The sequence below is a fragment of the Erinaceus europaeus genome, chromosome 2 (assembly GCF_950295315.1).
Source record: "Erinaceus europaeus chromosome 2, mEriEur2.1, whole genome shotgun sequence".
NCBI classification, from domain to species: Eukaryota; Metazoa; Chordata; class Mammalia; order Eulipotyphla; family Erinaceidae; genus Erinaceus; species Erinaceus europaeus.
The window spans coordinates 120,990,998-121,018,018 of record NC_080163.1 but is presented as its reverse complement, the minus strand read 5'-3'; the positions used below and the strand labels follow the sequence as shown (position 1 = coordinate 121,018,018).

The following is a 27,021-nucleotide window of genomic DNA, read 5'->3' as shown; positions in this document are numbered from 1 at the left end:
AGAAGGGACTCTTAGCACTCCTCCCCTCTACCTTTTAAAAGGAACACCTGACAGTAGGGAACACTAGTCTGCACCACAGTCAATATAAGACCTGGGGCTCTGCTAAAGAAAATCACTTGTTTTGCCTAAGGTCTTTTCTTTCCCCCATAAAAGAACAACTGGTTTTTAGAAAGAGATGTGGAATTAAAGAATGTCCCGAAGAATTGCTCAGCACATATCTGTAGCTTTCCGAAACTGCAGGAACGCATTCGTTGCTTCATGACAGGAATGTAAAGTTCACAGATGGTTTTAGAACTGAGTGCCTTGCTCCTGTCCTAAGCACTCGCACACCAGCCGGCAAGCCTCCTGCCCCTGGACCGCAAGGTCACTGACAGATCAAGCAAAGGTCTTTTTCTAGAAGTCCTGAGACTGGGTGCTCTGGGAAGGCTGCAGGTTTGTGCGGAGTTTGTACATGTGATTGAGCGCTTGTGTGAGGAAAGCCCCACTGGTGTTGATCTCCATCAGGGTCAAGTTATCCAGCTAAAACACAAGAGAAAATAGACGGGGTTGGCTTGGCAAGTTGGGCTTTTGAGAAAACAGTGAGGCGACTGAGTGAAAACAAGCCAGCGAGTTGGGGAGGGAGGGAGAGCGCATGCATTCATGGCACAGCGAGTGTGGCCCCTACTCCGTCAGCCTGGGCGCACTGAGCATGTGCAGGTGTGGGAGTCGCGTCAGGACCCACCTTGGCGTGAGCCTCCTGTTGCCGCACAAAGCTGTCAGCAGACACCCGGAGTTTGGCTATGCGAGTGTCCCACATATCCTTGACCAGCGTCCGGATCTCATCTGCCTTCGGGATGTTGTCTGAAGCGCTAAAGGAAACAAGAGGCGAAAATAAATAAGGAGGTACTTCTCAACTATAGCACCGTCCAGCCAGAAGGAGCTGTGCCTTTCTTCCATTTTTCTTTTTCTAAAATCTTATTTTTTGGATGAACTTTAGCTTATGGTGGTGTTGGGGATTGAACCTGGGGACAACAGAGCCTCAGGCATGAAAGTCTATTTCATAAACTACTGTGCTTGCTCTTCCCCTCTCTCCAGTTCTGTTTTTTCAAAGATTTATTTATGGCAGCTGGGGAGGTGGTACAATGCTAGAGCCCTGGACTTGCATAGTTTGATCTCTAGCACTGTGTTTGTCAGAGTGCTGCCCTGGTCTCTAGCTCATGAAATATTTTAGTTATTTATTAACAAATCTAGTTAGTTTTGAATTTTCTTTCTGCTTTTCTTTTGCTAGAACACTATTCAGCTCTTTCTTACGGTGTTGCCAAGGACTGAGCATGAGACTTTGGGAGTTTTAGGCATGAAAATCTAGTTGCATACCATTCTGCTATCTCCTTGGCCCTTTTTCTGTTTTTGTTTGCTTGTTTTGTTTTGTCTTTGTTTTTTTTTTTTCCATGTAGTACCAGAGAATAAACCCTGGGCTCCCACATATGCAATCTCACTGACCTTCCTGGCCCATTTTTTAAAAAATTTTTAAAAAAATATTTATTCCCTTTTGTTGCCCTTGTTTAATTGCTGTAGTTATTATTGCTGTTGTTACTGATGTCATTGTTGTTGGATAGGACAGAGAGAAATAGAGAGAGGAGGGGAAGACAGAGAGGGGAAGAAAGACACCTGCAGACTTGCTTCGCCGCTTGTGAAGCAACTCCCCTGTAGGTGGGGAGCCGGGGGCTGGAACCCAGACCCTTATGCTGGTCCTTGCGCCTTGTGCCACATGCGCTTAACCCGCTGCGCTACCACCCGACTCCCCCCTTTTTTTTTTATTGCAACTGGGGCTCAGTGCCTTTGTGACAAATTCACCATTCCTGGTGGCCACTTTTTTCTTTTGATAAGGCAGAGAAATTGAGAAGGAAGGAGGAGATGAAAGAGAGAGAGAACTGTAGCACTGCTCCATCACTCGTGAAGTTTCACCCCTGCAGATGGGAACCAGGAGCTTGAACCCAGATCTGTGCACATGGTAACTATGCTCGACCAGTCACACTACACCACTGTTCAGGCTTGTGGCCCAAACTTTTTTTTTTTTTTTTTGCTTCCAGCGTTATCACGGGGGCTCGGTGCCTGCACCACAAATCCACTGCTCCAGGAGGCTTTCTTTCTCCCTTTTGTTGCCATTGTTGTTTCATCATTGTTGTGGTTATTGTTGTTGTTATTGATGTTGTTGTCGTTGAATAGGACAGAGAGAAATCGAGAGAAGAAAGAGACGGGGAGAGAAAGATAGATACCTGCAGACCTGTTTCACTGCTTATGAAGCAACCCCCCCCTGCAGGTGGGGAGCTGGGGGCTCGAACCAGGATGCTTATACCAGTCTTTGTGCTTTGTGCCATGCACACGTAACCCACTGCAACACTGCCCGACCCCCTGGCCTAAACTTCTTACATGTTTAGAGAGAAGAGGGATGCCATAGCACCACTCCACCATCTGTGGTGTTCCCTTGATGCCATCAATGGTACTCCCATGTGGTGCCAGGGTTTGAGCCTAGTGAGAAGCTCATGCATGGGAAAGTGTGCAATTTACGTGCTGAGCTATCTCCTGTGTCCCTGGTTTTCAGCTTTAAAATGTAAAAAAAAAAAAAAAAAAAAAGTAGTAGTTTACAGTTTGGTGACAGGGGAACAGGGCAGTGGCAAATTCAGTTAAGCACACATGTTACCATTTGTACGGACCCAGGTTCAAGCCCCTAGTCCCCACCTGCTGGGGGGACATTTCACAAGTGGAGAAGCAGGTTGCAGATGTCTCTCTATTATCTCCCCCTCCCCTCTCAATTTCTCTGCCCTATCAAGGAAAAAGAAAAGGAAAGAGAAGAAAAGAGAAAAAAGAAGAGAAAGAAAAAATCTGGGGCAGAGGGTAGATAGCATAATGGTTATGCAAACAGACTCTCATGCCTGAGGCTCCAAAGTCCCAGGTTCAATCCACCCCACCACCACCATAAACCAGAGCTGAGCAGTGTGCTCTGGTTAAAAAAAAAGAAGATGATTTCCGGAGGCGGAGCTACGAGCAGCAGATCGCTTTCTCTCCTCTCCTCTCCTCTCCCGGATCAACTAGGAATACCAAAGGAGACCACCCGGACCGAAACAAGACAGGACTAGAATGACCACAGGAACCCAGTAAATCACCCGTGAGTACAAACACGCGTGGCTGGTGACAGAGAGGAGAGAGGGGCCTAAGGAGAGATTAAGTGACTGCTAACAGTTCAGCAGTTTATCAGTTGAGACACCACCTCCAGTCTGCACCACCAACAAGGGGACAGCTGAAGGGAGGAAAGGACTCCCCAGAGACTCACCAAGTGCAACTCTGAGTCTCCATTGCTACTACCCTCAGAATCTGGAGCAGCAACAGGGAGGGACACCAGGGGACAGAGATCTAACCGGAAAACTCAGGAGAAGACCTATACCTCGGTGGCATAGCTGAGGGGCTGTGAAAGTCTCTTTGCATAACCACTGGATTATCTCTGCCACACCCTGCTTTATCTCTTGGTCAGGAGTCAGTGATTAAGCTAAGAAGCCTATTGATAGTTTAAAAGCCCTCAGGCTCCCATAGCCTACAGGGAAGAAAAAAAAAAAAGAGGCTTTTACACCACTGAGCTCCAACTCAGGGATTGAAAAAACTGTTAACATATATAAAATGGTTAAAACAACAAGAAAAAATATTGGAGACTCGAACCAGGACAAGAGTCCAGCTAAAAGTCCTCCAGAGGGTGAAGCACAAAACAACGAGTTCAACATCCAAACATTAGCTAAGGAAATAATAATAGGAGTGAGTAAAGAATTTGAAAAAATTGTAATCAGAAATGCAGGAACAACAAATGAGAAAATGGAAGAAAATTCTAATTATCTCATGGTTATTAGAGAGCTGAAAGCTGAAATTGCTGAGCTAAGAAGGCAACTAGCTGGACAAGCTAAAACAGTATCAGAGCAGGGCAACAAAATAGATGAACTCCAGAAAACAGTAGAGGGCAGAGAGAATAGAATCTATGAGGCTGAAAACAGAATTAGCAAGATTGAGGATGAATTAGAGACAACTAAAAAAGAAGTAAGAGATCTCAAAAAGAGATTAAGAGATGCTAAAAACAACAACAGAGTCCTATGGGATGACTTCAAAAGAAACAATATACGCATTATTGGCTTACCAGAGGAAGAAAGAGAAGGGGAGGAAGAAAGCGTTCTCCAGGCCATAATAGCTGAAAATTTCTCTAGTCTAGACAACACCAAAGACATAAAGATTCAAGAAGCCCAGAGGGTCCCAAACAGAATTAACCCAGACCTAAAGACACCAAGACATGTCATACTTAGATTGGAAAGGAATAAGGATAAAGAAAGGATCCTCAAGGCTGCAAGAGAAAAACAAAGAGTCACCTACAAAGGAAAAATCCATAAGATTAGCAGCAGACTTCTCCATACAAACACTACAGGCCAGAAGAGAATGGCAAGATATCTATCGAGTGCTCAATGAGAAAGGCTTTCAGCCAAGAATACTACATCCTGCTAGACTGTCATTCAGACAAGATGGAAGCATCAAAACCTTCTCAGACAAGCAACAGTTGAAGTAAGCAACCATCACCAAGCCTGCCCTGAAAGAAGTTCTGAAAGGTCTCCTATAAACAACCAGACCACCACAAATAGGACATATATCAAAACACTCTAAAACTCTACAAGAATGGCGTTAAAATATCTTCAATCTTTGATATCAATAAATGTCAATGGCCTGAATTCACCTATTAAAAGACAAAGAGTAGGAAGATGGATCAGAAAACACAACCCAACAATATGTTGTCTACAGGAAACTCACCTAACTCAACAAGACAAACACAGACTTAAAGTGAAAGGATGGAAAACTATCATTCAAGCCAATGGCCCACAAAAAAGGGCAGGAACAGCTATTCTCATATCTGACATGATAGACTTTAAAATAGATAAGATTAAAAAAGATAGGAATGGACACTACTTAATGCTCAGAGGATCAGTCAATCAAGAGGACTTAACAATTATTAATATCTATGCACCCAATGAGAAGCCATCTAAATACATCAAACTTCTACTGAAAGAGCTACAGCAATATATTTACAGTAACACAATCATAGTAGGAGACTTCAACACCCCACTATCTCAACTTGACAGATCATCCAGGCAGAAAATCAGTAAAGACATAAGGGAGCTAAATGAAGAGATAGATAAACTAGAACTATTGGACATTTTCAGAGTCATTCATCCCAAGAAACTGGAATACACATTTTACTCAAATCCACATGGGTCATTCTCAAGGATAGACCATATGTTAGGCTACAGAGACAGCATCAGCCAATTCAAGAGCACTGAAATCATCCCAAGCATCTTCTCAGACCACAGTGGAATTAAACTAACACTTAACAATCAACAAAAGATTAGTAACAGTGCCAAAATGTGGAAGCTCAACAGTACACTTCTTAACAACTTCTGGGTCAAAGAGGAAATCAAGGAAGAAATCAAAATGTTTTGAGAGTTCAATGAAAATGAAGACACAAGCTATCAAAATATTTGGGACACAGCTAAAGCAGTCCTAAGAGGGAAGTTCATAGCTATACAAGCACACATTAGGAAACAAGAAAAGGCACAAATAAACAGCCTGATTGCACATCTTAAAGACCTAGAAGAAGAACAACAACAAAGGAATCCTAAAGCAACCAGAAGGACAGAAATCTCTAAAGTTAGGGCAGAAATAAATAACACTGAGAATAGGAAAACCATACAAAAGATCAATGAAAGTAAATGTTGGTTCTTCGAAAGAGTAAACAAAATCGACAAACCTTTAGCCAGACTCACAAAACAAAAAAGGGAGAAGACCCAAATAAATCGGATAGTAAATGAAAGAGGAGATATCACAACAGACACTGCAGAAATTCAACATATCATGCGAGGCTTCTATGAACAACTATATGCCACCAAGCTAGAGAACCTGGAAGAAATGAATGATTTCCTAGATACCTACCAACTTCCAAAACTAAGTCAAGAGGAAGTGGATAACATGAACAGGCCCATCACAGCTAATGAAATTGAAACAGTTATCAAAAATCTTCCCAAAAATAAAAGTCCTGGGCCAGATGGTTTTACAAATGAATTCTACAAAACTTTCAAAGAAGAACTAATACCTCTACTTTTAAAAGTCTTCCAGAAGATTGAAGACACTGGAATACTCCCTGCCAGCTTCTATGAAGCCAACATCACCCTGATACCAAAAGCAGACAGGGACACAACCAAAAAAGAAAACTACAGACCAATATCTCTGATGAACATAGATGCGAAAATATTGAACAAAATTCTAGCCAACCGGATACAGCAGTATATCAAAAAGATTGTTCATCATGACCAAGTGGGGTTTATCCCAGGCATGCAAGGTTGGTTTAATATATGTAAATCAATCAATGTGATCCACCACATCAACAAAAGCAAGACCAAAAACCACATGGTCATATCAATAGATGCAGAGAAAGCCTTTGACAAAATACAACATCCCTTTATGATCAAAACACTACAAAAAATGGGAATAGATGGAAAATTCCTGAAGATAGTGGAGTCTCTATATAGCAGACCTACAGCCAACATCATACTCAATGGTGAAAAACTGGAAGCATTTCCACTCAGATCAGGTATTAGACAGGGCTGCCCACTATCACCATTACTATTCAGCATAGTGTTGGAAGTTCTTGCCATAGCAATCAGGCAGGAGCAAGGAATTAAAGGCATACAGATTGGAAGAGAAGAAGTCAAACTCTCCTTATTTGCAGATGACATGGTAGTATACATGGAAAAACCTAAGGAATCCAGCAAGAAGCTTTTGGATATCATCAGGCAATACAGTAAGGTGTCAGGCTATAAAATTAACATTCAAAAGTCAGTGGCATTCCTCTATGCAAACACTAAGTTAGAAGAAATTGAAATCCAGAAATCAGTTCCTTTTTCTATAGCAACAAAAACAATAAAATATCTAGGAGTAAACTTAACCAAAGAAGTGAAAGACTTGTATACTGAAAATTATGAGTCACTACTCAAAGAAATTGAAAGAGACACAAAGAAGTGGAAAGATATTCCATGTTCATGGGTTGGAAGAATTAACATCATCAAAATGAATATATTACCCAGAGCCATCTACAAATTTAATGCTATCCCCATCAAGATCCCAAGCACATTTTTTAGGAGAATAGAAAAAATGCTACAAATGTTTATCTGGAACCAGAAAAGATCTAAAATTGCCAAAACAATCTTGAGAAAAAAGAACAGAACCGGAGGCATCACACTCCCAGATCTCAAACTGTATTATAGGGCCACTGTCATCAAAACTGCTTGGTATTGGAACATGAACAGACACACTGACCAGTGGAATAGAATTGAGAGCCCAGAAATGAGGCCCCACACGTATGGACATCTAATCTTTGACAAAGGGGCCCAGACTATTACATGGGGAAAGCAGAGTCTCTTCAACAAATGGTATTGGAAACAATGGGTTGAAACATACAGAAGAATGAAACTGAATCACTGTATTTCACCAAATACAAAAGTAAATTCCAAGTGGATCAAGGACTTGGATGTTAGACCAGAAACTATCAGATACTTAGAGGAAAATATTGGCAGAACTTTTTTCCGCATAAATTTTAAAGACATTTTCAATGAAACGAATCCAATTACAAAGAAGACTAAGGCAAGTATAAACCTATGGGACTACATCAAATTAAAAAGCTTCTTCACAGCAAAAGAAACCACTACCCAAACCAAGAGACCCCTCACAGAATGGGAGAAGATCTTTACATGCCATATATCAGATAAGAGTTTAATAACCAATATATATAAAGAGCTTGCCAGACTCAACAACAAGACAACAAATAACCCCATCCAAAAATGGGGGGAGGACTTGGACAGAATATTCACCACAGAAGAGATCCAAAAGGCAGAGAAACACATGAAAAAATGTTCCAAGTCTCTGACTGTCAGAGAAATGCAAATCAAGACAACAATGAGATATCACTTCACTCCTCTGAGAATGTCATACATCAGAAAAGGTAACAGCAGCAAATGCTGGAGAGGGTGTGGGGTCAAAGGAACCCTCCTGCACTGCTGGTGGGAATGTCAATTGGTCCAACCTCTGTGGAGAACAGTCTGGAGAACTCTCAGAAGGCTAGAAATGGACCTACCCTATGACCCTGCACTCCCCTCCTGGGGATATATCCTAAGGAACCCAACACATCCATCCAAAAAGATGTGTGTACACATATATTCTTGGCAGCACAATTTGTAATAGCCAAAACCTGGAAGCAACCCAGGTGTCCAACAACAGATGAGTGGCTGAGCAAGTTGTGGTATATATACACAATGGAATACTACTCAGCTGTAAAAAATGGTGATGTCACCGTTTTCAGCCGATCTTGGATGGACCTTGAAAAAATCATGTTGAGTGAAATAAGTCAGAAACAGAAGGATGAATATGGGATGATCTCACTCTCAGGCCGAAGTTGAAAAACAAGACCAGAAAAGAAAACACAAGTCGAACCTGAAATGGAATTGGAGTATTACACCAAAATAAAAGACTCTGGGGTGGGTGGGAAGAATACAGGTCCATGAAAAATGATGAATGAAATAGTGGGGGTTGTATTTTTAAATGGGAATCTGGGGGATGTTATGCATGTACAAACTATTGTATTTACTGTTGAATGTAAAGCATTAATTCCCCAATAAAGAAATAAATTATTTAAAAAAAAAAGAAGAAGAAAAAAATCTGGCCACTGGGAACACTGGATTCGTTGTACAGGCATTGTGCCCCAGTAATAACCCTAGCAGCAATAAAAAAAAAAAAAATGATGGCAACAGAATTCTGCTATAAGCCCTTCTCTTCACCCAAAATGCTAGGTATCTGAAGGTAAGCTCTAGGTGGTATAAGGGTCTCAGGACAGATGAGTGTTCTGGGCTTCACTGGACTGAATTTCTCAAGGACTGTCACAAGGACACTTTTTTTTTAAAAGATTTTATTTATTTATTAATGAGAAACATAGGAGGAGAGAGAAAGATCCAGACATCACTCTGGTACATGTGCTGCTGGGGATTGAACTCAGGACTTCATGCTTGAGAGTCCTGTGCTTTATCCACTGTGCCACCTCCTGGACCACAGGTTACGATTTTTTTTTTAAATTTATTCATTTACTTATTCCCTTTTGTTGCCCTTGTTGTTTTATTGTTGTAGTTATTATTGTTATTATTGATGTCATTGTTGTTGGATAGGACAGAGAGAAATGGAGAGAGGAGGGGAAGACAGAGAGGGGGAGAGAAGGACAGACACCTGCAGTTCTGCTTCAGGGCCTGTGAAGCGACTCCCCTGCAGGTGGGGAGCCGGGGGCTTGAACCGGGATCCTTATGCTGGTCCTTGGGCTTCACACCACGTGCGCTAAACCCACTGGGCTACCGCCCGACTCCCAGGTTATGACTTTTGTGACTCATGCTCCACCGTTTATTCAAAGGCTTATGAACTACCAAGGAAAGAAGATGACAGTTCTACTGGGCACTGCTCTGCGCCTCTACCCTCAACAAAGCCCTGAAGGACAGGTGATGTCCCACTGCGTAGACGAAGCAAAAACACATTTACATAAATCGCAGAACAAATTACAAAACTGCATGAACTAAGCGTATCAAAATCAGTTAAGTCTAAAACGGGTGAGAATGAGAGGCAGTAAGAACCTTCATATGGGAGACAAGTTTTCAACTAACCTTTGATGGAAGACAAACTAGAAGATAAAAGCCAAAGCCCTATCATGCATTGCCAGGTATTCCAGGGCAAGCTGACAGTTGTCCCTATGCTAAAATTAGCTCGTGATTCCTCAATGGAAAAATAGTGGTATAAAATGTAGCTAGTGGATTTCATTTCAGGCCCAAACATTTGGATCTAACACTCTGAACAGCACAGTCAACAACAAAGGACCCCAGCTTCATGTTAACTGAACTGTAGAACAAAGGTGAAATTAGACCCTTTGGCTCACTGAATTATAAAGAATTAAAAAACTAGGTTTTCAGTAGGAACTGCATACATAATGACTGAGCTTCCAAAGCAAAAGATGGGCCCTCACCTCTGCTTCTAGATTCTCCCCACCGCCTTCCATCCAGCAGGCTCTCAGTTCCAGCAGCTGACACTCCCAACCTGAACACCTTCCACAGAATCCCTCACATCCTCCTCTGTGTGCTCAGTCAGCTCTGCCAGACACCTCGCAGTGCTGTCACACCTCCACGCGTTCTCCAGACCCAGTCCACTCCCCTAGTCACATTCCCCCTTCGCTTTTGGAGACAGGGATCCACCAGGCACTAGGGCTGCATCCTGTGTATTTGAAACAACATTTTCCACACTGCAGCAGAACCACTACTGGTTATCAAGATCGTGTCGCACCTCTACAGGGAAATGGGAGCTCAAGTCTATGTGGCTTCTCCAGTGAAACGCCCTGTGCACTGGAAACTGCAGCCTCAGAGCATCTTAAGGATAAGGCCATGTTCTGTGCCCCAGATTGTCTCTTGAAACTAGCAGTACCCACCCTTGAGTCAGTCTTGGCCTATCCTATCCTCTCCAATAGACAGTAGGGATCCTCCCAATTTTATTGTAGCTATGCTCTTGAATCCATCAATTAAACAGTGTTCAGGGGGTCAGGAGTTGGTTCATCAAGTACAGGAGACACGTTACAATGGACTAGAACCCAGGTTTCAGGCCCTGATGCACCACATAAGATAAGTATGTCGACGGGCAGTGGGGAGGGAAGCTTCACTTGTGGTGGTGCAGTGCTGTGGTATCTCTCAGTTTCTCTTCTCTATCAAAAAGAAAAAAAAGGAGGTTGCCAGGAGTGGTGAAATTATGCAGGCAATAATCCCCAATGATAACCTTAGTAGAAAAAAAAATTCAGGGAAAAAAAAAAATCACACAGGAGATGGCTCACCCAACAGAGAACACACTTAACCATGCATGCGAGCCCCCAGTACCACATGGGAACACCAAGAAGGGGGAAGCGTCACAACAGTAGAGCTGCGCTGTGGTGTCTCTATTTCTTTCTCTCACCCTCTATATTGGGGCGGGGGGAGTATCAGGTACAGTGGGATCACACAGGCAAGAAGCTTCAGCAAAAACAAACAAACAAAAAACCCCACAGTAACAAAATGGGGGCTGGGAGGTAGCCAGTGAGAGAGCATAATGGCTATACAGAGACCTTCACGCCTGGGGTTCCAGGGTGCAGTTCAATCTCTGTTACCACGAGAAGACATAACCAAGCAGTGCTCTTGATATAAGGGGCAGGGGGGAGTGTTCAGGGACCATGGGTGGGAGAAGGGTTGGTGAAGCAGTGATAGGGTACATGTGTAAGGCTCTGAGTTCAACCCCTATCAGAGCACCAAAAAAGCATAAGGGCTGAAGAGACAGCACAGGATAACAGAGCACAGGATCTGCATGCCTGACGTCCCAGGTTTGATTCCTGGCACTGTGTATGCCCAAGATGAGCAGTGCTCTGGTTTCTCTCTGTGTCATAAAAAATAAATGAGGGGGGAGTGAGGCGGTAGCGCAGCGGGTTAAGCACACGTGGCGCAAAGCGCAAGGACCGGCATAAGGATCCCAGTTCGAATCAGGCTCCCCACCTGCAGGGAGATCGCTTCACAGGCAGTAAAGCAGGTCTGCAGGTGTCTGTCTTTCTCTCCCCGTCTTCCCCTCCTCTCTCCATTTCTCTCTGTCCTATCCAACGACGACATCAATGACAACAACAATAATAACTACAACAGTAAGACAAGGGCAACAAAAGGGAATAAATATACAAAAAAGAAATTTAAAAAATTGTTGGTATGCATGAGACCCCTTCTGTTTCATTTGGTTTAAATCCCCCCTGCTTAACACTATTCTATTTACATAACCACTTCATTCTATTTATATAACCGCTGTTAACAAGCACCTCCCTCCAGGGCATTGGTTCAATCCCCACTGTTTCATGATATGTTTTTGCTCCACCCCCCCTCCTTGTCACACCCTGATCCCCTCCTTGTCACACTCTGATTTTTACCAGTCACTTTTCTCTCCACCCTCTCTATGTCACATCCTGTTTCCACCCTACTTGGCAAGTATATATAAAGACAGCATTGTGAGTTTTAGAGTACTTTACCTTGAGTTTAGCTTAGCTCGTCTTAGATTGTGCTGCGTCCTGCATGAATAAAGATACTGCCTACAGCTCAACTATGAGTCCCTGGTCGTCTGTTACCTGCCCGTGAAGCCAGCCCGGAGAAAACAACATAACCCATCGAAAACAACAAAAAATAAATAAATAAATGAGGGGTCTAAGAGGTGGTGCAGTGAATAAAGCACTGAACTCTCAAACCTGACAGTCCTAAGTTAGAGCTCCAGGGTCAAGTGTGTGCCAGAGTAGTGCTCTGGTTCTCCTTCCCCTACTCTCACTAATAAATTAGTCAAAACAACATACATCTTAAATTAAACACAGCCTTGGAAGTGGTGCAGCAGGCAGCAAGATGGGAATCCTCAACTCTATCTCTGGCACAGACTGATGCTCTGGTTCTCTCCTTCTCTAGCAATAAAAATATAAATGAGGGGCTAGGAGAAAGCTCACCTAGTAAAGCACCCACTTTACCACACACAAGGACCTGGGTTTGAGTCCTTGGCCACCACACTGCAGTACCTGCATGGGGAAAAGCTTCACAAGTGGTGGAGCAATGCTGTGGGATCTCTCATTTCTCTGTCCCTCTCTTCCTGCCTCTCACACTGAGAGAGAGAGAGATTGAGATCACCAGGAGTGAAATCAGGCAGACAGAGGCTCAGCAATAGCACTAATGGCAAAGAAAAAAAAAAAACTTTTAAAATTTTGGATACTTTGCACATTACATTGTAAGTATCCAAACAAAGTTGTTTTTTTTTTTTTGGGGGGGGGAATATTTTATTATTTTATTTATAAGATGGAAACATTGACAAGTCCATAGGATAAGAGGGATACAACTCCACACAATTCCCACTACCAGAATTCATATCCCATTCCCTCCCAATAGCTTCCCTAGTTTTGTTTTGTTTTTTTGCCTCCAGGGCTATTGTTGGGGCTGGGTGTCTGACCATGAATCCACTGCTCCTGGAGGCTTTTTTTTTTTTTTCCCTTTTGTTGCTCTAGCTTTTTTATCCTTGTTGTGGTTATTATTGTTGTTGTTATTGATGTTGTTGGATAGGACAGAGAGAAATGGAGAGAGGAGGGAAAGACAGAGAGGGGGAGAGAAAGATAGACACCTGCAGACCTGCTTCACTGCCTGTGAAGCAACCCCCCTACATGTGGGGAGCTGGGGCTTGAACTGGGATCCTTACGTTGGTCCTTGTGCTTTTGCGCCACATGCACTTAACCCGCTGCGCTACCACCTGACCCCCTTTACTATTCTTTAACCCTCTGGGAGTATGGACCCAGGGTCATTTTGGGGTGCAGAAGGTGGGAGGTCTGGCTTCTATAGTTGCTCCAAGAAAAGTTCTTATCCACACCTATCTGCTTCCTGCACTGACTTCATCATTCATTCAGCAAACATCTGAGTCCAGGCACTATGCTAGTGCACACAAGACAGTCCCTGCCAGTCAGGGCAGGCAGCAGGGGGTCAGGAGGAAGAACAGAGGCAGACAAGTGATCAGAAAACTACAACTGACAAATACTGTGAAGGTATAGAGGTAGCAAAAGGACAGATACCCTTTGGTGGGAGAGCAGCAGCCCTGCTGAACCAAAGGAGAGATCAGGAAACCCCGAGGAATGTGCTAAATGTGAAGACTTAAAGGAGGCCTGCGTGAGCCTAGGACAAGAGAGTCAGAGGGATGCATAGTGAGAGAGCTGAGAGAAAAGAGGGGGAAACCAGGCTGTGCAGTGCTTTGAATTCCACGCTCAACACTTCAGACTGAACCCTGGAAAGGTTCCAAGGAGCAAGAAATCCCAAGTTAGCTTTATCTTGAAAAGACCACTCCTGCTGAAGGACAGGGATGAATAAGCAGCTGCAAGGGACCTAGACTGGATAGAGAGAGACAGGAAGTCACTATGCTTTTGCCATGAGTGGGCTTTTCCTATGGCTTAAAGTCAGAGGTATAAGAAAGGCAGAGGAGGGGGTCGGGCGGTGGCGCAGTGGGTTAAGCGCATGTGGCGCAAAGCGCAGGGACCGGCATAAGGATCCCGGTTCGAGCCCCCGGCTCCCCACCTGCAGGGGAGTCACCTCACAGGCGGTGAAGCAGGTCTGCAGGTGTCTATCTTTCTCTCCCCCTCTGTCTTCCCCTCCTCTCTCCATTTCTCTCTGTCCTATATAACAACGAACAACATCAACAATGGCAATAATAATAACCACAGTGAGGCTACAACAACAAGGGGAACAAAAGGGGGAATAAATGGCCTCCAGGAGCAGTGGATTCATGGTGCAGGCACCGAGCCCAGCAATAACCCTGGAGGGAAAAAAAATTAAAATTAAAATTAAAAAAAAAAAAAAAAGGCAGAGGCAAGAACTACAGTGCACACAGACTCAGAGAAGGGAAAGGGGTTAAGCCATCCTAATAGAACATTTGCAATTAAGAAAAAGAATAGAGAGGCCAGATTGTGGGTAACTCACCTAGCAGAACACATGTTATCATTTGTTAGGGCCCAGAAACTTCGAAAGTGATAGACCAGTGCTACAGGTGTCTTTTTATCTCTCTCCTTCTCTATCAAAAAGCAAAAGGAAGGAAATAATGGACACTGGGAGCAGTGTAGTCAGGCAGGCACTGAGCTCCAGTGTTTTGTTGCTAACTCTGGTGGCAACAGGAGGGAGAGGGAGAGGGAGAAAGGGAGGGAGAGAGAGAGAGAGAGAGAGAGAGAGAGAGAGAGAGAAAGGAAAACTATGCAGTGATCCAGAAGGTGGCACAGTGGATCCAATGTTGGACTCACAGATATGAGGTCCCAAGTTTGATCCCTGGAAATACAGGTACCAGAGTAATACTTCATTTCTCTCTCCCTTTCTCTCATAAACAAATACATCAAAGGGAAGAGGAGGGGAGGAGAAAAAAAGAGAAGAGGAGAAGAGAGGGGAGGGGAGGGGAGGAGAAAAAAGAGGAGAGAAGAGAAGAGAAGAGAAGAGAAGAGAAGAGAAGAGAAGAGAAGAGAAGAGAAGAGAGGGGAGGGGAGGGGAGGGGAGGGGAGGGGAGAGGAGAGGAACAGCAGCTGGGGAAATGACTCAACTGGTAGAGTGTCAAACCTTCATGCCTGAGGTTCCAGTTTAGTCCCTGGCACCACATATACCAGAGTGATGCTTTCTTTCTCACTCTTATATGTAGTAAATCTGTATTTTATTATTTTAATAAGAGAGATAGAGACCAGAGCACTGCTCAGCTCTGGATTATGGAGGTATTGCGGAATTGAACCTGAGACCTCAGAGCCTCAGACATGAAAGTCTTTTGCATAACCATTAGCCTGTCTCCCCAACTGTAATAAATAAATCTTCAAAAAAAAAAAAAGGGGGGGGAATACTAGTTAAGCATACACCATGGGGAAGCGTCCAGGTTAGAGCCCCGCTCCCCATTTGTAGGTGGGACACTTCACGATCAGTGAAGCAGGTCTTCAGGTGTCTATCTTTCTGTCTTCCTCTCCTCTCAATTTCTCTGTCATATTCAATTTAAAAAAAAAAAAAAGAAAAGAAAAAAATGTTTTTAAAGATTTTTATTTATTTATGAGAGACACAGGAGAGAGAAAGAACCAGACATCACTCTAGCACATGTGCTGCCGGGGATCGAACTCAGGACCTCATGCTTGACAGTCCAAAGCTTAATCACTGAGCCACCTCCCGGACCACAGAAAAAAAATTTTAAAAAGGCTGGAAGCAGTAGATTCATAGTACTGGCACTGAGCACCAGCGATAACCTTGGAGGCAGAAAAAAAAAGGAGACAGTTGGAGATGATGGCAGAGGCTCACACTGGACTCCAGTGGCAAGTGATAGACAAGAGAGCAAATGAAAAGAATCTGATTTATTTTAGGGGTGGGGAGCATAAGGAGAGCAAACGAAAAATGAGAGGATATGTCAGGCACATGTTTGTGTGCACACCGAGGGTTGTCAGATTGCCAATCTGAGAGACCAAATGGCCAGGGTACCCTCTATCCCTGTTATGGCCATAGAACGAAAAAGGGTCAAGGTACTGGGAGTGAATCGGGAGTTTGCTCTTACACATGCGCATTAAGAAGTGAACTGTACTTACTGATTTAACAGGAGTTTCGTAAGTTCCATGTAATAAGGGCTGGGCATTGGGGTGAAAGTTTCCTCCTTCCGCTCATGATCCCTAATCTTCTCCAACTTTTCTGAAATTTATAAGTGAATATGTTTTACCATCACCGAAACTAAAATGCTTTTTCAAATTATCCAAGTTTATCAAGTGGCTACAATTGCCTATTCAATCAACTAGCAAATACATAGGAAGACAAAAACAGAGCAACAGATGATTCTGGTGACCTGGGAGGGTGGTAGTGGCAGTGTATAGGATTTGCAAGCACAGAGTCCTGGCTCCAGATATGCCAAGTGGTGCTCTGGTTCTCTGTCATTCTTAAACATTAGAGGTCTGGGATGTTGCATTCTTTCTCAATTTCTGTCTCTATCAACAACAAAAATGTGGCCACCGGCACAGGAAGCAGTAGATTTGTCATGGCATCAAGCCCCAGCTATATCTAGTGGTAAAAAAAAAAAAAAAAAAAAAATCAATGTTTATTAGGGGGTGGCTGGTGGCTCAACCCATAGAGCACACATTGCCATGTGCAAAGACCCAGATTCAAGTCTCAGGCCACCACATGAGAGAACCTGCTGGGGAGGGGTGGGGGGGTCATGGACTGGTACTGCGTACCAGTCTGCCTGTCTCCCTTCCTGTCTCCCTTCTGCCTGTCTCCCTTCCTCTTCTGCCTGTCTCCCTTCCTCTTTATCCCACTGTGGTTTGTTTGTTTGTTTGTTTGTCTGTTTACCAGAGCACTGCTCAGTATTAAGCTCAAGGAACTGTGCAAGGGCCTGGGTTTGAGCTGCTGTTCCCTACCTGCAGGGGGTGGGGGTGGAAGGGTCAGACACTTCACAAGCGGTAAGGTAGGTCCGCAGGTGCCTATCTTTCATTCTCCCTTTATTTTTGGGGGGGAGTCGGGCGGTAGCGCAGTGCTCTCCCTTTCTGTCACCCCCTTCCTTCTCAATTTCTCTCTGTCCTATCAAATAAAAAATGGAAATAAAAAAAAATGGAAAAATGGCCACCAGGAGGTGTGAATTCATAGTGTCAGCACTGAGCCCCAGCAACTGGAGGCAAAACAAACTGCAGTATTTAAACAAAAACAGGCAGTTAGACCAATGGAACAGAGTAGAGATTCCCAGAAGCAAGCCAAAACTATTCTAATGGGGGAAAAGAAAGGAAAGGAAAGCCTCTTTGGACAGGGGGTGGGGGGTGGGGAATGGGGGGATGGTGTCTGGGCAGTAGCACAGTGGGTTAAGCATACATGGCACGAAGCGCAAGGACTGACACAAGGATCCTGGTTTGAGCCCCTGTCCCCTGCTCCCCACCTGCAGGAGCATCACCTCACAAGCGGTGAAGCAGGTGTCTATCTTTCTCTCCCCGTCTTCCTGTTCTCTCTACCCAACAACAATGACAACAATAATAAACAAGGGCAACAAAAGGGAAAAAATAGCCTCCAGGAGCAGTGAATTCACAGTGTACACACTGAGCCCCAGCAATAACCCTGGAGGCAAAAAAAAAAAAAAAAGCCTCTTCAATAAATGGTGCTGGAAAAACTGACAACCATGTATAAAAGAATGAGACCAGATCATCACTTAACACCATCCATCAAAATTAACTTGAGGCCCAGGAAGTACCAAAGTGGATAAAGTATTGGAGCCTCAGGCATGAGGTCCTGGGTTTAATCCCTGATATTGCATGTGCCAGAGTGTTGCTCTGGTTCTCTCTCCTCTATCATAAATGGATAAATCTCTTAAAAATAAACTCAGGGGGGCCAGGTGGTGGTGCACCTGGTAGAATGCACATATTCCCATACATAAGGACCTGGGTTCAAGTCACTGGTCCCCACCTACAGGGGTGAAGCTTCATGAGCAGTGAAGCAGTGCTGCAGATGTCTCTTTCTCTTTCCCTGCTCCCCCTTTCCATCTCAATGTCTGTCCCTATCAAATAAATAAGTATTTTTTTAAAAAAATGAACTCAGATTGGATAAAAAGACTTAGATACTGAACCTGAAACTATAAAACACAGGTTAAATACTTCAGAACCTTAACAGCAAAGATGTATTTTAAGACTCAACCCCGTGGGAAATAGAAACTAAAGAGAGAACAAATAAATGGAACTACATCAGATTTAAAAGCTTCTACATGTCAAAAGAAACTTCCACAAAGATACAAAGGCAACCAAGCAGTGGCAGAATACATTTGCATATCACACATCTGACAAAGGATTGACATAAAAAAATGTATAAAGAAATCATGCAGCTCAACAACAACAAAAGCAAGCATCCCAGTTGCTTAGACAGTCAGGTGACCCACAGACATATGAAAAAAAGTGTTCCACAGAACACTAGAGAAATGCAAATTAAAACCACAATGAGATACTGCCTTATACCTTTCAGAACGCTACACCAACAAAACAGGAAATAACAAGTGTTGGTGAGAATGCAGAGAAAAAGGAACTCGGATACACTATTGGGGATGCAAACTACTGTAGCTCCTACAGAAAACAGTCGGGACAGTCCTTAAATCAAAATGGAAATATCAAGTAAGCTAACAGTATCACCCCTAAGCATATAGCCAAAGGTCCTATAGGCAAAGAGCGGAAGCAACCTAAATGCCCATCAACAAATGACTGAATAAAGAAGCTATGGGAGAGGCCGGGTGGTGGTGCACCTGGTTGAGCATACATGTTACAATGTGCAAGGACCCAGGTTCAAGCCTCCGGTCCCCACCTGCAGGGGGAAAGCTTTGCGAGTGGTGAAGCAGGAAAGAAGCTATAGGATATATATTCAATAGAATACAACTCTTCAGTAGTCAGGCAGTAGTGCACGGGGTTAAGGGCACATGGCGCAAAGCACAAGGACCAGAATAAGGATCCCGGTTCAAGCCCCCAGCGCCCCATCTGCAGGGGTGTCACTTCACAGGTGGTGAAGCAGGTCTGCAGGTGTCTATCTTTCTCTCCCCCGTCTTCCCCTCCTCTCTCCATTTCTCTGTCTTATCCAACGACGATATCAATAGGGAAAATAAGTATTTTTTTAAAAAGAATACAACTCTTCAATAAAAATAAAAACATGAGATTGGGGCTGGGGAGACAAAATAATGGTTATGCAAAAGACTTTCATGCCTGAGTCTCCAAGGTCCCAGATTCAATCCTCAGAGCCATAAGCCAGAGCTGAGCAGTGCTCTATTCCCTATGTCTCTCTCTGTATCTTATTAGGGGAAATTATATACATGATGAAATTGTATCATCTGGGATAAAATGGAACTGTAGGTGATTATGTTCGGTGAAATAAAATAAAACGTGAAGGACAACTACAACTACCAAATGGTCCCACTCATATATGGAATACAGAGGACTAAAGCAATGAACTTGCAAAAAAAAAAAAAAAAGTAACCAAATTGTCTACTGGACTTTGTGAGAACTATGATGGTAAGGGGCACAGACCTTTGGTGAAGGGTGTGGGAATTTTCACTGAACATGTGTGGGTATGAAGTTGTACCCCCTAAAATCTTAATAATTTTATGAAACACTTAAGTCACTAATAAAAATAAAGTAAGTAATTCACTATTTTCTAACAACAACAAAAGTACAATTCAGGACCCATGGGGTAGCGACATAGTGGCAGAACACAGGACTCGTAGACATGTGGTCCTGAGCATAATCACCAATATCACATGTTCCCAAGTAATGCTAGCTCTCATTAGTAAAGACTTTTTTTTTTTTTTTAGGTAGATACCTGCAGACCTACTTCACTGCATATAAAGCTTTCCCTCTGCAGGTGTTTTTTGTTTTTTGTTTTTTTGCCTCCAAGGTTATCACTGGGACTTGATGCCTGCACCACAAACCCACTGCTCCTGGAGACTATTTTTTCCCTTTTGTTGCCCTTGTTGTTTATTATTGTTGTTATTATTGTGGTTGTTACTGCTATCATTGTTGGATATGACAGAGAGAAACCAAGAGAGGAGAAGACAGAGAGGGGGAAAGAAAGACACCTGCAGACCTGCTTCACCACCTGTGAGACGACACCCCCCCTTGCAGGTGGAAAGTTGAGGGCTTGAACTGGGATCCTTAGGCTGGTCCTTGTGCTTCATGCCACGTGCACTTAACCTGCTGCTGCGCCACCACCCAACCCCTGCAGATGGGTTTTTAAAAATATTTTTTTTATTTATTTATGACAAAGATAGGAGAAGAAAAAGAATTAGATATCACTCTGGTACATGTGCTGCGGGGGACAGAACTCAGGACTTCACGCTTGAGAGTCCAGTGCTTTATCCACTGTGCCACCTCCCAGATCACCATTTTTTTTTTTACATGCACTAGTCGGTTTTTAGTATATTCAGAGCTGTACAACTATCACTTTATCTCCCAAGAAAGGAACCCCATGATCTCTCTGCCATCTCCTAAACCTCCATCCCTAGGCAACCACTAAACCACTATGTCTGCGGGTGTGCTTGCCCTGTCTGTTCAGAATGATACATCATGTAGCCTCTATTATCTGGCTTATTTCAGTCAACAGTGTCATCAAGACCCATCCATGTTGTAGTATGATCAAAACTTCATGCATTTTACCAGGTGTGCTACCACTTGCACCCCAAGAAGGCTCGCTCTTTCTTCCTTTCTTTCTTTCTTCCTTTCTTTCTTCTTCTTTTTTTTTTTTTTTTTGACTCCAGGGTTATTGCTGGGGCTTGGTGCCTGCACTACAAATCCACTGGAGGCCATACCACTTTTGTTGCCCTTGTTATTATCGCTGTCATTGTTGCTGCTGTTGTCGGACAGGACAGAAAGAAATCAAGAGGAGGGGAAGACAGGGGGAGAGAAAGATAGATACCTGCAGACCTGCCTCACCACTTGTGAAGCAAACTCCCGGCCCCTTGCAGGTGGGGAGCCAGGTGCTTGAACCAGTGTGCTTGAACTGGGGTCCTTAGGCCAGTTCTTGTGCTTGGCAGCCATGTGCGCTTAACCTGCTGCTATTGCCCGCCCCACCCCCAATGGTTTTTTGGGATACAAGCCTGCCGCCTTCTCAGGAGAAGCTACCCACCTGATTAAAAACTGTTTTTCTTGCATCAGTCCTGGATGCTTGACTTAATTGGCCCTTTGGGCAATGAGCAGGGACCTTTCATAACAAATTCCCCATGGAAGAAAGGAGAAATGAGCCACCACAGCACTGACCCACCACTAGTAGGGCCTCCCCAGTACAGGTGTTCATAGACCAGAGGGCTCAAACTTGAGCCCTTGGACATGTTAAAGTACATGCTCTACCAGTGACTCATCTCATGAACTCCCCCTCACTTTTTCTTTTCTTTTCTTTTTGGAGGGGGCGGGTACATGAAAACAAATACCTCTAGTGTGGTTGGAAAAACAGCTCAACTGGTAATGCACAGGACATGCCAGTCTGAACACTCCTGGTTGGATCCCAAACATATGTACCAGAGTAGTGGTTTGGTTTTTCTGTCTCACATGTGAAATTCTTTATGAAAAACTCTCTCTCTCAGGGTCAGAACCGTGGCACACCAGGTTAAGTGCACACATTACAGTGCACAAGGACCCAGGTTCAAGCCCCTTGTCCCCACCTCCTGTTGGAAAGCTTCTCAGCCTCTTTTCCTTTCTATCTTCTCCTTCCCCCTCTCAATTTCTTTCTGTCTCTATCCAGTAAATAAATAAAGCATACAGTGAATATAAAGGAAGGAAGGAGGAAAAGAGGAAGGAAAAAAGGAGAAATTCCCTCCTATGCAGCTCTCAGGATGCAAGCCTGCACAAACACTCCCCCCCACACACACACACACCTTACACACCTAAGTCACCTTCATCGTCACGTGACCTCAGCTGCAGTGGCTGCTGCCTGAGAAGCGACACTAGAATCACCCAGTTTGTAGAGCGCAGAGGGAAGCCAAACGGAGCGCTTATCCAGGCGCCCCCAGACTTACCCACATCCATCCAGTCGGGAGGCAGGAGCCGGCACTTCTGTCTCTGCTTCAGGTTGATGGCCAGCCAAAGAGGCACCTGCACCGGGAGCCCGGGGTTGAAGGGGCCCAGGTCTCCCTGCCCAGGAGAAAGGGTCAGGTCAGAGGAGCGGCGGCAACAGCACCGCGCGGAGCCTCCCCGCGCCTACCTGTGAGCACCTGCGCCGCCCACGGACACACAGATTTGCCCCACCCGCCCACCTGGGCGCTCACTCCAGAGCTCACCCCGATGAGGTAGATCTTGTCCAGACTGAAGTTCGGGATAATGGTCACCAGCTCCTTCTCAGCCAAAAATTCCACTTCTGCCGCGTCCATAGTCCCAGGACAAGACACCAGAGCTACTTTCCCGCCACCAGTTTGAGGCCCGCCCCCAGCCGGAAGGAGCCACGGCAAACCTATCGGAGAGCGGAGCTCTCGTAGGGCGCCTTACGGCCGCTGAGAAAAGCTCGCGGATTGGCAGACTGCCGCAGCCAGCCGGTCCCTCCCCTTCCCACGAGCCGGGTTCTTTCCCCTAGTGTCGGGGCTCCGCCCCTCCCGTGCGCCCGCCTATCCCGCCCCGCCCCTCTCGGGCACAGACCCTGGCTCCGCCCCACTGCCCCGCCCCCATGGGGCCGCGCACCTGAGTCTGAGGGGCCTAGCTATCTATCATAATACATTCATGTCCTTTTCTCTTGCCCCAGGAGGAGCGTACCCGTCAACACCCAGAATCAAGCTGAGGGTGGGGATCAGAACCATCTATACAGGTGTTCCTCACCAAGCAGGAGTGAATTATGCATCTATTGAAACAAGTGATCTAGTTAGATAAAAGGGGACCCTGTGGAGAAAGGAAGCATAGTGCCCTTTATTTCCCTTTAATTTCACACTTTCCTCTGTACTGTGTTTATTGCTTTAAAATGCATAAGAAGGGCGGAGGGTAGATAGCATAATTGTTATGCAAACAGACTCCCATGCCTGAGGCTCCAAAGTCCCAAGTTCAATTCCCCACACCACCATAAGCCAAAGCTGAACAGTGCTCTGGTTAAAAAATAAAAATAAATAAATAAATAAATAAATAAGAAACAGACCTCAATTGTGGTCTGGGGCGCAGTGATAAAGCTTTGGACTCTCAAGCATGAGGTCCCCAATTCGATACCTGGCAGCACATGTGCCAGAGAGATGTCTGGTTCTTTCTCTCTCCTCCTATCTTTCTCATAATTAAATAAAATCTTAAGAAAGAAAGAAAGAAGGAAAGAAAGAAAGAAAAAGGAAGGAAGAAAGAGACCTCAATCAAGAAACTACAGGAGGAGGTCCAGTTTGGGGGGCTTTACAATGAACCCTGGTGAGATGTATGATGGGGAGTTTGCAGGGATGTCAGGAGAATGTTCAGGTATGTTCACCCAATGGGGATAGCAATGCTTTCCAGACATTCAGCTCCTTAAGAATTGCCACAGCAGTGGTTCTCACACTCCCTTGTTTCAGAACTCCCTCTGGAAGATTCTATATAGATTTCACTCTTGGAGAATTGTGATTCTGATCCAACACGGAGTACGGGAGCTGAGCAGTAACTAGGCCCAGGTGATTTGATGGAATGGTGACTGACCTGAAAAAACTTCTTGGGAGGTGAAGCAGCTAGTAAAGTGCAGGTGTAGAGGACAGACAAGAGGTCAAACTCAGATTTGAAGCCCTGCTCATTAGGCCTTAAGAAAGAGTGGGGGGAAGGGGGGCAGGAAGATTGCAGGGTTCTGTATCCCAACAGGGAAGCTGCCACATCTCTGATCAGCCCAGGCTTCCTCTCCTCCCCCACCCCCTTTAAACCTGCCCTGGTAGGGATTTTTGGAGATGACACAAAGCCATAATTAAGTTCATCCAACTCACATAATATGGAACATGATGTCTGTTGTTTATTTGCACTGGACAGAGTCATTTATAGATCAGGAAGTCACCTTCTTTGGATGTCTATCATTAAGACAAATACTAACCCCCTTCCCCATCTTCCTGCCAGGGCTTTGCTGGGGTTTCAGGTCTGCATGATTTCACCACTCTCAGTAGACTGTTTCTCTTTTTTTCAGGTAGAAGGTGAAAGCCAGAGAAGGAGAGAGAAAGAGGAGAGACACCACACCATTGCTTCACAGCTTGTGAAATTTCCCCTCTAATTGGTGTTCCCACGTGATAATCAGTGGCTCAAACCTGGGTCCTTCCTTGCACATGATAGAGTATGTGCTGTACCAGGTGAGCTATCTTTTGACCCTTAAGACAACTGCTTTTAAAGAAAATAAATAAAGAATGGTCTAGGAGGTGGCACAGTGGATAAAGCAAGTACTGGGCTCTCAAGCATGAGGTCCTGAGTTCAGTCCCTGGCAGCACATGTACCAGAGTGATTCTAATTCTTTCTCTCTCTCCTCCTATATTTCTCATTAATAAATAAAATATATTTAAGAAAAGAAAAGAAGTGGTCCGGAAGGTGGCACAGTGATAAAGCTTTGGACTCTCAAGCATGAGGTCCTGAGTTCGATCCCCGGCAGCACATGTGCCAGAGTGATGTCTGGTTCTTTCTCTCTCTACCTATCTTTCTCATTAATAAATAAATCAAATCTTAAAAAAAAAAAAAAGAAGAAGAAGAAAAGAAGTAAAGGGTCTCACCAGATGCTCTGTGACTGAGGTCAGGGAACCACTCTGAACTTCAGACTCTCCACCTACCATGCAAGGTGGGAAGAGCAGAAGCCCAGTGTTTGGGGAAGAGGGGAAGCTGGGGCCACCTGGCCCCTCCTAAAATAGAAGTTCCCTCAGGCATCTGTGGAGAGTATATGCCAACTTGTCTGGGGTTTGATTGATGGAGAAGTGTTTTCCTGACTGGCAAATATTTGTGTTGCAAAGTTGGCAAGTCTTCCCTCTCTGATTTCCACAGCCTGGAAAAGAGCAAGGGAGAAGAGCTGGAGGGAAAACTGAAGCTCAGACAAGCTGCTTGGATGAGCAGGAGAACAAGCAGAGCCTGGAGGCCATATCACCCGAGTGCCCTCATCTGAACAGGGGACAGTGTTGCTGCCCTCTGTACTGGGTTGTGGGGAGGACAAGTGACAGCTTAAAACACTGCATCGTGGAGGCAGCAAAGGCTCAGACTCCAAAAGGTAGACACCACCTAAATATCCCTCAGTGGAAAGATGCGTAGACCACAGTGGAAGAGTATTCTATCCTAAGCAGAAATGAAGCACTGGATCATACTAGAACATTGATGAACTTTGAAAATAAGATGCTACTGTAGGGAGCCAGGCAGTGGTATACCTAGTTGAACACACACTTTACCATGCACAAGGACCCAGGTTCGAGCCCCTGCTCCTCACTTGCGAGGGGGGGAGAGAGGACACTTCACAAGCAGTGAAGCAGACCTGTAAGTGTCGATCTCTCCTTATCTCCCCTCCCCTCTCAATTTCTCTCTGTCCTAGAAAATAAAATAGAAAGAAAATAAATGGCTGCCAGAAGTGGTAGATTTGTAGTTCAAGCACCAAACCCCAGCAATAACCCTGGCAGCAATTTAGAAAATAAAAATATCATGGGCTGGGAGGTAGTTCAGTGCATAAAGCATTGGACTCCCAAGAATGACATCCTGAGTTCTATACCCAGTTCTGCATATGCCAGAGTAATGCTCTGGTTCTCTCTTATTAATAAATAATAAAAGAAATGTTTTCAAAATATATGATGTGGGAGTCGGGTGATAGCGCAGCGGGTTAAGCACATGCGGTGCAAAGCACAAGGATTGGCGTAAGGATCCTGGTTGGAGCCCCCAGCTTCCCACCTGCAGGGGAGCCGCTTCACAGGCGGTGAAGCAGGTCTGCAGGTGTCTATATTTCTCTACCCCTCTCTGTCTTCCCTCCTCTCTCCATTTCTCTCCTAACACCGATGACATCAATAACAACAATAATAACTACAACAATAAAACAACAAGGGCAACAAAATGGAATAAATAAATATTTTAAAAATTAAAATATATATGTGTGTGTGTGTGTGTGTGGTCCAGGAGGTGGCAGAGTGGATAAAGCATTGGATTCTTAATCATGAGGTCCTGAGTTTGATTCCCAGCAGCACATATACCAGAGTGATGCCTGGTTCTTTCTCTCCTATCTTTCTCATGAATAAATAAATAAATTCTTTAATACATACATATATATGATGCCAGGGGCTAGGTGGTGTTACGCTTATTTGAACACATGTTACCATACACAAGGACCCAGGTTCCAGCCCCTATTCTCTAGGTATAGGTAGGAAGCTTCCCAAGCAGTGCTGCTGGTCTCTCTCTATATATATATCTCTAACTACTCCCCCCCCAATTTCTCTCTCCTATCAAATAAAAATAAAAATAATAAAAAATTTAAATGATGCTATGGGGAAGAAGCCTGTTACCAAAAACCATATATGATTTCCTTTCTACAAAATGTCTATGATAACTAAATCCATACAGATAGAAATGAGATTAGTGGGAGATGGGGCTGGAGGAAAGGGAGTAGCTCCTGATGAGGAGTTTCTTTTAGGAGTGATGAAAATGTTCTGGAATTAGTTAATAGTGATTGGGGGGCTGGGTGGTGGCGCACATGGTTGAGCACACATGTTACAATGCGCAAGAACCCAGATTTGAGCCTCTGGTCCCCACCTGCAGAGAAAAGCTTTATGAATGGTGACGCAGGTCTATAGGTATCTGTCTCTCTCCCTCTCTATCTCTACCCTTTTGATTTCTGACTGTCTCTAAACAATATAAAATAATAAAAGAGTGGTCTGGGAGGTGACGCAGTGGATAAAGCATTGGGCCCTCAAGCATGAGGTCCCAAGTTCAATCCCCAAGCAGCACATGTA

The 27,021-nt window shown here is 44.4% G+C and overlaps 1 protein-coding gene across 1 annotated transcript; it reads right to left on the bottom strand.

Annotated features, from left to right (window-relative positions):
- On the bottom strand, positions 1–22,562 carry GINS2 (GINS complex subunit 2). The gene is made up of 5 exons (XM_007531569.3): positions 22,426–22,562; positions 22,165–22,279; positions 16,241–16,340; positions 722–848; positions 1–519 (listed from the first exon to the last, which is right to left on the bottom strand). The coding sequence occupies exons 1-5, from the start codon at positions 22,513–22,515 to the stop codon at positions 394–396; spliced, it is 558 nt and encodes a 185-aa protein (XP_007531631.1). The 5' UTR covers positions 22,516–22,562; the 3' UTR covers positions 1–393.
- Between the last annotated feature and the right edge of the window lie 4,459 nt (positions 22,563–27,021).